The following is an 11,933-nucleotide window of genomic DNA, read 5'->3' as shown; positions in this document are numbered from 1 at the left end:
ACTTAATGAAGTGGTTTAACAGTCGCACGAATGCAGGTTTTACAGTCCACTGGAGCGAGATATTGTTCGGTGATGGGCGGCGTTTTATTTTAACATTCCATTTAAAAGTCGGAAATGGAACTGAAATCCAAATAACGAAACGATGTTTCTCCACCTCTAGTAAGCTTTTTTTACTTCCTTAAGAAATTGAAAAGGCTGTCAGGATGTATTTCACCTTATTTATCCACACAGAAGTGACAAGGGAGCTTTTCAAAACGTTATTTCTTTTTTTGCCTTAGGGCTTATAACCATATGCACACATTCAGGTTAACGCTTGTAGACATTTCCTCTCTGTGTGTATTTTATCTCTGAATGGATAATTTTGTACCTCAGAGGTGGTTTTTAACGCGTAAAACAGCATACCCGTATAGTTATTATTTAGGTAGGAGGAGCTGAAAAAGTGGCTTCTCTACACACACACACACACACAAGTACAGTGCGTTCACCCAGAGCCCATTATCTATCGTAATCGAAGCCTTCTTTTAATTTTTGCGGGTCTTTAGCTTCTGAATTATCTCGAAAGGGGTCTGAGTTTTAAAATATCCTTTGCGAGCATTTAGAAGAGTTGGTAGACTAGCAGATGAAGTTTTTCGCCTTTGCTGTCGTGTTTTGGGCGTTGTCCCCCGTCGGAACAGTATCAAAGTAAATATCAATCTACTGTAGGACAGAAACGAAATCAAAACGTGATCTCTTGAACTTTTGAATTGGATAATAGTCATGCATCTTAGTTTTCGATGAGTCTCCATCTGCTACGTTTTGTTTGCAGGATGCTTTATGGGGAATATCTTCCACAGCAAGCGTATTTCACGCACCAATCACCGTTCGTAGGAGTATTTTCTCTCAATCCAAAGCCGTAGAATAGAATAAAGGGGCATAAAGTGGTTTCTTGGATCTATCTACTGATTTCATTTATTCTTGCCCTTTATCAATCCAATACTGTTCTAATTATACCCGAGTCTTTATAACATGGAGAGTTATTAGTCTTTCACAGTTCCTTCGGATAATTTTGGTGGTCCTTTATTTTATGGACGATTTGCATCTGTTCAGCTTTGATCTCGCCCTAATGCTTATCATGATACAAAAGTTGAGATCGGCGCATCTGTCATAGGTCAACACGTTTTCAATGACCTTTCTGCTGTGTGAGCCTCCTTTGTTTCAATCGGCCACATCGATCGTCTTTCTTTTCTGGCATTTCCTAGTGTAGCGTCAATCGCTTTTTGAAGCTCTAGTGAAGGAAGCACGAGGAAGAAATGGTGTTGTGCATATCTCACCACATCTGCTGTTACCTTCAGGGCATTCTAGATTTGCGTACTGACCGTGTAATTCCTTTTCTTCTTGGAAGTCGGGTTTTCTTTTATATTAAAAACGTTGCATTGGTAAACCACACTCTGGCAAGTGCCGAGGAGTGTTGGCCGTCCAGAACAAGGAACGTACAAGCGACTTCACGTCCCTTTCAAACTTTAGACTTCCGCCTTGTGATCTTCAGGATTAAAACAAAAAGTACTGTTACGATGTTACAATACATGCAAATGCACTATTTTTTGGGTAACTCGTAGCATGGGTGAAGTGGACAGTTTGTAGAAGACCTGAAAGAGTCGATCAAAAACCATCCAATAAGAAGTCTGCGCTTTGGGGATAAAATCTAGTAATAGTAGTTTATTGTGTTCTCTAGGCCTTCTAGTACACGAAATGCCCTCTTCGACCGTTTTGCTAGTCGCAAATGATGAAATTCATCTTACCCGTGGTTCATTTCATGCTAGCATTGTGAGGTGCATTCGGTGCACTGAATTTGTTATTTTTACTGTTTAGCAGTATACCCCACTGAAAAGTTATTTTTCTCTCTCTGTGTGTGTGTAGGTGTACGCATGAATAAGCTCTGAGATTAAATCCACAAACCTTTCAGGTTAGACTGAATACATAGCATTTCAGTTAGGAGTCTTCGCAGGGCCAAAATTTTACCCATCCTTAATGTTGTGGCTCACATATTTTCACATCAGTAGGGTAAAAGTTAATTAAAGTTGAAAACTAGGATCTCAAATGATGGATACATAGCATTTTTTTCCATATTCGAAGTAACGCTTTTAGTAGGAGGTATTTTGGTAGCTCCTAACGAGTGTTTGAAGAGGGCATCATATCAGGCGAGCTAGGAGCGATTGTGCTATGCAGGCTGTTTCTAAGATGTCCTTTGTGACAAAAATATTCATATATCTGTATGTATGCTCTTCCAACAGCGCGGTCTAGGCACTCCCTTGTGACATAGGCGTGACCTTTAAACTTCTAATTCTCATAACCAAACATTACTACCACCTGGGTCAGCACTTAAACTTCCCCTATAATCCACATATTTCGGCCTCTAGTGTCAAGTTTGACCGTTTTTGTCTGATCTGATATTGCCATGCATTTTAAATATCTGGTAGAGGGGGCTCTCGGCTCCATCTATTTGTGTGTATATGCAGTGCCCTGAGACTTCCCTGAAGACGAAAGAAGGCCTAATACTTGGGCAGAATATGTAATGCCGACGTAGAGAAGCCATGAGGGCTACTGGGATGTCCTGGAGGCCATGCCGCCCAGTGGAAGCACAAGTTCGGACCCCTAGGTGTCCTTCTTTGAGCGTCGTGTCCGGCGCTCTCCTTGGTCAACCTCCTGCGTCGGCTATCACAACGTAGCCGGTGCCATAGGAAAAACACCTATGAACCTTCCGCGCCAGTCATCGAATTGGCGTACAACATCACCGGTCCCTCTTGCCAATTTCACTGGATCTGGAGTTTCCTCCTGTTCAGAAAGTGTAGTGGGGGAAGGGAGGATGTGCTGGCCATCCTGTTTGTCCATCGCTAGTCGTAAGAACACTGGCTTTAAAGCACAGCCATTTGGTAAAGATCGGAGACTAAAATACCTTCGTGGGGCTAAGGTTTCGCGTCTGTTCCTCCTTGCCACGTTGTTCCCACTTTAGTGCTGCCCAGCCACATCTATCTGGGTTCTATCCAGCGTGTTCACTTACTTGACATCTTCAAACAGGCGCCTTAGACAGCTCTGTAGCAAGCTTTTCCAGATGGCTCATGGCTAGCGTCGCCTCAGTTGTTAATAGCTTTCCTGCAGACCACAAAACTGGGATAGCTGCCGAGGGTAGACGTCAGTGTCAGCTCTGCTGTTAGAAGTCGTCACCGGTTCTCCCATCCGTAGCCTACGCACTTCCTCTGTCCCAATAAGACTTACCATTCAGCAGTAGAAATGAGGTCAGTTGTCCTTTAAGATCAGGTTCGCTTTCCGCTGCCACCAATGTAGCTTCTCGAGGCTTCTCTTAGGACGGAAGAAGACAATGCTCGAGCAAAGCATGTATTGCTGACGTACAGAAGAACTGGGGGAGGGCCTACTGGCATGGTCCAGAGACTGTTCCGCCCAACGGGAGTACAAAGGCGGAGCCTTAAGTATTCGTAAAACCGAAACGAAGAATTAAACAATAATCGGATCTTGATACCTTTTGATTATTTTCCAGTTAAAACCCCACCGAATTCAAAAGGCTGCTAAAATGTACTTTTGTTGTCTCCTAGGCTCTCAAATTCTGGCGCAGTCGCTTCCTCATTTTGCCTGCTTTCAAGGACACGACACGACGACTTGCGGACAGTCTGCGAGAGTATGTCAAAGCCTTTTGCTTCCATTTGAGAAGCTATATTTTATTATCTAGCTATTACTAAAACAGTAGCTTATGTCGGTTCTCTTCCTCTGTGACTAACTTTCGATATCAGTTCATGTTCAAGGCTAAAATCAACCATTTGAAGCCTTTAACTAGTAAGTTCTGCCCCATAACTTAAGGAAAAACTTTAAGTCGTATGTGGGAAGTCTGGAAGTTTATTTATCGTTAACAAGCAGGACTAGGGGGCGGAGTGGGGAGCTCCGTACCACCATCGTGGGACGTCGTAAAGCCTCCCACAAGAGGCTCGATTCATTCTTGGTATCTTTCCCTGTGTGCTCCTTTGTGGCTGTTCATTCTGTGCTGGCTGTCCGAGCCCTGGTTGAGTGGTGTCAAACTAACTGCAAAAGAGAAACGAAAATCGTACATCGACTTCAAGCCACGGGGAGGAGGCTTCTGAATTCATCGAAACAATTTCACTCCGTTCTTAAATTAGCGGCGCCCTTCATTTGTCGCTTACTTTGTCGGTGAACTGATTTGAAAGGATTTGCCCTTGGGATTGCTTTTCGTAGAAACAATTGTTTAAAAGCAGCTCATCCAAAATTGCGAAACCCTTTTATTACCACGCTGTTCGGACTTGTGTCGCCCGATCGCCTGCCTGGGTTGTTCTCAGCTTCCTACTGTATGGGGAGGTGGTATGTGTTTGGGTTTCGGTCAACGTTGATGCATTCCTTCTGGATATTAATTCATTATTGGCTTTTTCTCTAACTTCAGAGGCGGGATGATTACTAAGTAGTAAATATTGCTTTTAGTGGTCTCCACAGATTCTATTGAGTGGAGACAACCGTCCGGTCCATCCAGACATAAACCACCTTTGGAGCATCAGGACGCAGGGGTCATACCCTTCTCAATAAGTGAGAATTTTTGCGCATGCTCCTACGCGCTGCCACCGTGGCTCTCGAGTTATCCCCTAAGCAGTTCTGTCATGAACCCACAGAAGGACTGGGCGACCATTGCTATCGGCGTGGAACGTTTTATAAATATCAAGTGCTTTTGCCCATATATTTGCCTGAAAAGTTGCGATTCTATTCTAAGCAACTGAATATTTCTCCACCAATCTATAGTCGGTGTGAAGATGGGGTATTTCTATTACCACGTTGCTATGATACGCTGTCATCGATGGTGATTTTAACTGCTCTTCTTTTTAGGTAAGCTAGGCCAAATGGCCATTAGTGTCCTCAGTCTTGATGAGTGGGCATTTTCTGACACCTCAACTGTTTAAATGCAGATGGCGAACCTCTGTAGCAGTGCAGATGGGTCACGTCAAAACGGGTGTGGCGGGTTTTCGGAACCTTCCTACTCCGTTGCCAGCGCCACCACGACAGCTGAGTTTTGCACAGCTGTTGCATCTCATCACAGCGTCCGAGTTGTCCTTCAGGGCTTCATAAGACGTGCTGATGTGGAAGTGGTTTTATTATGTGTATACTGAAGGGGACGAAGACGAATAACTGAATTCTATGCTAGTGTTGTGGGGAGTATTTCGTGGGATATTTGAAAGGACCTACGTACTATAAATTACTAGATGAAATGCATTTCTACAAAGTAAATCCAAGAGATTTTGCTAGTCCTAATCATCCCCGTTTTTTTGCATTCGATCATGTAGATGTTCAATGCGTTCTACCAAAAAAAGGTGATGATCGTCACTTGACGCTTAGACGAACATCATCAGAAGGCATGATACATTTGATGAGGATAAAGATAGGGAAGAAGGGAGTAGAGGAGGGAAAAAGGTAACAACCCACCCCCATCACATTACATCCCATCTCATCCCAACCTATTTCATTTCATTGTACGGTGCGAACTGTCTCGCTGGTCAAGTTTATGGTGGTATGAGGTCTTGCGTCGCATTATGACGCTTTGTAAGAATAGGAAGGGGGCTTTCTCTCGACTATTACCGGAGGATTGTTTTCTAGCAAACCTTTGAGTTGTGTTGGGTTGAATGCGTAAATCTCAGTCGTAGAGGTTGTTTGGACTTCATTAAGTGGAACAGTTACGGTGATCATTGCGTCTGCGGTCCACCACATCAATGCGCGCACACATCCACATACCTACAGACACGCAGAGTAGGGAGGGGCCTGATGTGAGGACGAAGTGGTGTCAGGGAGGCGCGATATGTTATTTTACTTGGCGGATGTTAAAATGCACCACCACGAACTTTTTTCCAATCACTCGGTAGCATTCTACTACGCAGCAGTTGTTAGATTTTGAACCTCATCTTCGGTGCACTCCCTGTGACCGTTTCAGTGTTTCAGCCACCATTTGGGTCTTTGAGTTAACCGAAACTAACCGTGAGATGTAGGCTTGGATCTGCTATGTTGAAAAGTCCTCCGAATTCTAACCGTTGATAGGTTGCAATGAATGGATTCATAGCTCAAAGGTGGAATGCTTTTGTGGTAACAATTTAGTAGAATAGCGAGTAAAAGATAGTATCTCGGACCTGCGCTCTCGCTTCAGTACCACTCTAACGCTGATCGTCCACATTTTTGGTAAGTCATTGTCTATTTTTGGCAATTTTGGAGGGCATTAAGCGTTGACTCGCTTTCCATCACATGTTTGTAAGTAATTTGCTTACTGACGACTTCAGCTAGTTCAATTTGGACCACGCCCTGTTGGTGGCCATGATGTAGCAGCTCCACAAGATTCAGCCATACATCCCATTACCTTCTGACGCTTTTTGGGTGGCGTCCTTTCAGTGCAATTGAGATTGTAATTTTATAGTAGGAGATATTCGAGTGTGAATGTAACTTTGCTTGAAATGTGAGGAGGAGCTGGGGAACTGAATTAGAGGAATGGGTGGGGAGGGTTGAGCTTCATGCCACTAGGATGGAGGCTAAATGACGGTTGACTGAAAATACCCGCGCAGTAAACCATTCAGTTAGATTGGTAATAATTCCACTGCACCAATTTTACTGGCTCTCCATGTAGTGGAAAGTAGGCAGTAGAGGGATAATGAAAATCTAGGTCAAACGATGCTTTAGCGGTCTTAGTCCTTCCTGAGGCCATAGGAGGTCATAACAGTAGGGCAGAAGGGCTGGGGGACTACTGGCGTGGTCCAGCGGCCATGCCGCCCAGCAGAAGTACAAAGGTGGAGCCTTAGTGCGCCTCGAAAACCAAAACGAAGAGTTTTAGTCGCTTCTCTTATGACGCACGAATTGTTGGTGCTCTTGGACCAAGTCGTCAGAATTTGATATTCAATTGTAATCTACTTTCCCAACTTGACCCCGAAAGAGCATTTGGCCACATTCTTGCCTTCGTGAAATTTGAACTTTCCCATTAAAGTACAGGAAGTTAAAGTGCTTCTACTCGGCTTAGCCGACATTGAATATCCATTCCGTTGGGGAGTTAATTTCGTTCTTCCATTCATGAATTCGACAATGTCCGCCTTTAAGGTATCCGATTTATGACTCTAAATTCCGCTTGTTTAATCAAATTAGAATTTTTGTTTTGTTCATTTTATACGCATTAAACCATTTGCTTTAGACGCATTTGTGGCAGAGTTACTGGGGTATGTCGGCGTTTAGAGCACTCAATTCCCCCGCGAACAAAGGGCCTACAGTGGACATTACTCACTCCTCTTAATGACCCCAATGTAGAGGTCACTTAAATTTGCACCTGCGCTCTTCACTAAAAATGCCACTATTGGTTTGTGTTCTCTTCTTTACGACACGTGACCACGCCTCAGACATGACCTGTCTAGCTCGATACGAATCGACCTTGTTACAAGTTGTGTTGTAAAAAGGTAGATGTTTCCAGTATCCAGTGCGTCATCTCCATAAGGCATTCAAGAGAAAGCAGTAAAAAAGTGTGCAAAATCGTCCACCAGGTACGAAATTCCCGAGGCTCTCTAAATACGTTGCAGATGACTCCTTTTCAGTCCACTGACATAATCGCATCGAAATGCTAGCTGTGCGTTAGTCTCGGTTTTTCTTTTGTTTATGCAAGTCATAAAACTGTCACGCTTTGCTCCAACCGTCGTCCTGCATGCGTGTGCGCGTCTAGAGGGCGTTTCTGAGACATGGGATCCTCCTTTTAATCGTGCTAAAAGCCCACCCCTGCAAATCTCGAGGTCGTTTTGACTACTGACATCGAAAATGAAATTTGCAACTCATTGTATACTCAATTTCACGGATCAATGGCCCGAATTCTCTTTTGGAAAAGTTGATAAATTGTGCAGTTTTCATGCCCTTTTATTGATGCTAAATGTGCTTTTCACACTTCAGGGTAATTATTTTGCCCTTTTTTCCGAGCATTGAAAGCTTAGTCGATTTCGGATTGGCCGGGACTTCTAATAAGATCACCAAAATTTCGCAGGCGTTACAGGTTTCGACATCACGATTGAATGTGGGAAGTAACATCCTCCTATGCCGGCTCCAGCCTATCATAATTGATATCACTATTTGTGAATTCCGGAAGAAAAAAAAAATAAATTTTCTTGTTCCGTGTAGTTTTTTTTTGGAATGCATTAAACAAGCGCTTCACTTATTTTCGTTTTATCTTGTTCAAATTTAAATACGACATCTCCCGAAGTTGGAAAACCCGTCAAAATATGTTCGAGAAGTATTTGTGATGTTCTCTGATTGATGGTATGGGCCGGGATGGAATGGAACGGGGATGCTGCTTCCATCTCATTTGCATCTTTATGCTACGTCTTCTCCGGGCTCCAAGTTATGGCCACCGCCTTTGCATTAGCCCTAGACAATCACGTGACCAATTGCGTGATTGAGTGGACGGACAGTTGGTTAATAATAGTGAGATGGGAGCGGAGGTGGTTAGAGGGCTAGGGTTTTTACTACCTTTTATTAGCGTACTCAGGTTGTCTCGTTTAAATGGAACTATGAAATTATAGATCGTAACCGTAGTTATATCAATCAGGAAAATATTTGAATAAGCCTTCCGTAGATATTCGGTTTTGGTTTTAAAAACCAGTTGATCCTATTCAACGGCATTATACAAACACATTGAAGAGCCTGAAGACTAAGAGGCGGAGGTGCTATGCAGGCTTAATCGCAGAAGATAAGAAAGTGTCTGTAATAACAAATACCGCTCTGCTACTTTTCCACCGTCTTGATGTCGACGTCCTCAGTGATGAATCTTGCTCCAAACCGTCATCACGGTAAGAAAACTTGCAAATCCGAATTCCACAATAATGATGCCTCGATGGACTTAATCTATTATGCAATGTAGCTTTTCTACCTTTCTCTATGATTTTATTTATTCTTTCCATTGCAACTGCAATTCTACTCACCCGTCTATCGGGGTTTTTTCAAGCCTTACCACTTGAATAATTTTCAGATCTTCATATTTCACCCGTTCATTGTTTCCGCAGAGATATTGTTATTACCTCGCTTGGTGAACCCTTTAAACTTGTTCAGTCCAGACCTTGGTCCGTTTCTCCATCTATAGACTCCACAAGTTCAGCCCTCCACTGTAAATGCCATTATTGTACAGCAATAACTGGACGGGTTTAGCCATTGGTTTTGTTTGAGGTATTGGTGGAAGTAACCACGTTCTTTGTGATGAGTAAAAGCGTCCGAGTTGCCTCTGAAGGTATTGTGGGGCACGTGAGATCAGGAGTACTTTTTTTGTAAACACAGAGGAGGATGGAGAGGCTGTTGATAGTCCTCTCTGGGACCACTATATCATCTTGGCTACACCCATAAACAGCCAGTTTCTAAAGCACATTTGGGAGAAGGGGGAGAATAAAAATAGCCTTAAAATCTGTAGACTTTTTGCTTGCTTTCTCACAAATAAATGTCTTCTAGGGCGAAGGCCAAGGGGACGAGGGTGCGTTGCGATGTTTACGAGACTCCGTTGGCGTCGATCGGATACGAAAAGCTTTGTGACAGGTTCATCACCTTCCTGGAATCCCTCAATCGAATTCGGCGCACCAATGTGCCCCACAGAGGCAAACAAGTAAGTCCCACCCCCTCTTTCCAAAGATTTTAGGAGGAATGATATTGCATTGTCCACTTGTATCATTTCGTCCAAATGGTTACAAGTTGTTTACCCAGCACTTCTTTGTGTTAAAATTCGACCGAAATGAGCTGCAAAAGAAGCCAAGACAACTTTTAGAATCTCAGACTTGGGAACAGCTATTGAGATGGGAAAAATAATATAGAAAGACCCCATGTAGTCCTGTCCCTATTCAATGCCTGCGTGGAACTGCTGTCGAGAAGCGGTCGGAAAATAAAACTGCCAATTTTTTAATTTAGTTTCCCTATCTACCTCTTCTAAATCCTCCATTTCTAGCGTCATCCTACCACGCCTAGTGAAACGGCGGTCGCAGTAAGTTCTGTCCAGTGTCTCTGCTCACCTCTCTTTGAAAGAACCTCGTCTTAACCGGTTTTGCTTTGCTTGTTTGTGGTGTAGGTGATGATAATAGCACGCTTGTCCCTATCATTTATTTACATTATCAAAATAGGAGTTTTTTCAATGCTTTCTCACAAAAACTTCATCCAACATCAGTGGTAAACTTGGCCAAATATTGGTTCACCCGGTCCAGTCGGAGTGAGGGTATCGTGACTTCAACAAGTTTCTGGTCCTAGAAAGAAGCATTCACCATTGAGGTGATTGATTCAGCATTCATAGTAACCTGTAACAACTGAGCTACTCTTCCGTATTTGAGGAGCCGAGCTACATACCACTGAGGTGGAGGCCGGTTCATGGGAGAGGCGGAAAATGCTCCTGGTTCAGCACACAAAGCAACAAATCCTGTCCACTTTTTACGCATTTGTGTTCGCTCACAACTACGTTAATATTAAAAATATTTCAAATTCCTCATGCTACTCCTTCTTCAGTAATTCATGATTAATTAATCCTTAATGGTTTGTCCCACAAAGTTGCGTATCAGTATTTTCTGTCCATAGCAGCTACTACTTAGATGTCCAGTCATAATTGCTCGTGCTCGTTTGTCAACACAATTGTTACTCGACCCGGCCCCCAAGGAAAATTGAGCGTCACGGCCGCTCAAACGCGCGTCACTTTGAGTTCTGGTAGTTAACTCCAGATCGGGAACATCATACAAACACACTGTTTGCGGTACGGTTTGGTGTAATCACTTGTACAACAACAAAAGCGCATGGAATATACTTGTGACTTCGGACTTAGGTGAGGAAGTTGGGGTGTCACCGATGCGTGAAGCTGGCAGCAAACACTTCCATTTCATTGTTCCCTATGATTGACACAATGGTCTCCAGCCAGCACTTTAGTCCCCACTCAGCTGATGGATTCTGGAATCTCCACATCTTTATTGTTCTGCAGAAGTTTTTTTATTTGAAAAGGAACTTTGATTTGGGCTGAAATCTATCCTTCTGTACACTATTTCAGGTAAAAACCGGTAACTAATCAAGAGCATCAGGGATAATTTCCCCTTTCTTAGAGGAAAGCTCCAAGATGGCTTCTTTCGTGAAGTAGAATTTGAGGGAAAGTTGATATTTAGGGCTACAAAGTGCAGCTGGATGTTTTCCATAGTTGGTGGTCCGATTTGAATAAGGAAATGCGTCTACACTTCCCGCGCGCATTAATCACTCTTGTGGACATTTCACATTTCTCTCACACCTCCGCCCTCTCTTGAAGCCGAGTCCACAACTAACGGCTTCGGTAAATCCGTTCCTGGCTGCTCGCTTACTCACTCACACTCATCCACCCATCTAATCGCCTCCTTTTCATATTTATTGTGAAATAACTTGCCCTCAAAATGTCACATTTAATTGAATGACATTTTGACACTTAAAAAGACCAAATGCGTGATTTCGAATTCACGCTTCTCCTTTTGTACAAATCAAAAATGTTTAATATGTATCACACGTGTGTGTGTGTGCGTGTTTACTCTGTCTATCAAATTAAGCTCTGGCGTGTAAGGTCACCACAAAGCCGTCAATAGACTCGTTTTGTGGGCACACATAAGCACTGGAAGATTAGTAACATAGATTGTGCAAGCAGAATCGACTCACATTACTGTCGTAGCGATCAAGTCATAAAAGAATTAAGAGGCTGTCACACTATGCCTCTCCCACTTTAGGCGCTCCCTGTGATTACTCTTCTGTGCTGGTTATCAGAATGAAGTAATGACATTCAAATGCGTTCTATTAGACACACCTTCGATTGACAACTTGTCCTGGGGAGTTTTACTTGGGACTTAAAGTTGTTCCGCAATGGGAATATGCCTTAGAAAGTTCGTGCGGATTTTACCATGGAATTGCAAAGC

At 43.3% G+C, this 11,933-nt stretch overlaps 1 protein-coding gene across 1 annotated transcript in view; it reads left to right on the top strand. All coding sequences in view use genetic code 11, as the record gives it.

The window, feature by feature from the left end:
- Window positions 1–11,933, top strand: part of EGR_02058 (DEP domain-containing protein 5) — a gene marked incomplete at both ends in the record, with an annotated part of 31,051 nt that overhangs the window by 8,101 nt on the left and 11,017 nt on the right. Inside the window, 2 exons of the mRNA XM_024491307.1 lie at window positions 3,588–3,670; window positions 9,490–9,640. Of these exons, the coding sequence (XP_024354160.1) occupies window positions 3,588–3,670; window positions 9,490–9,640 (234 nt within the window). The remainder of the gene's footprint in view (window positions 1–3,587; window positions 3,671–9,489; window positions 9,641–11,933) is intronic.

This window comes from Echinococcus granulosus (genome assembly GCF_000524195.1).
Source record: "Echinococcus granulosus chromosome Unknown EG_S00009, whole genome shotgun sequence".
NCBI classification, from domain to species: Eukaryota; Metazoa; Platyhelminthes; class Cestoda; order Cyclophyllidea; family Taeniidae; genus Echinococcus; species Echinococcus granulosus.
This window is presented reverse-complemented; position numbering and strand designations above follow the sequence as displayed.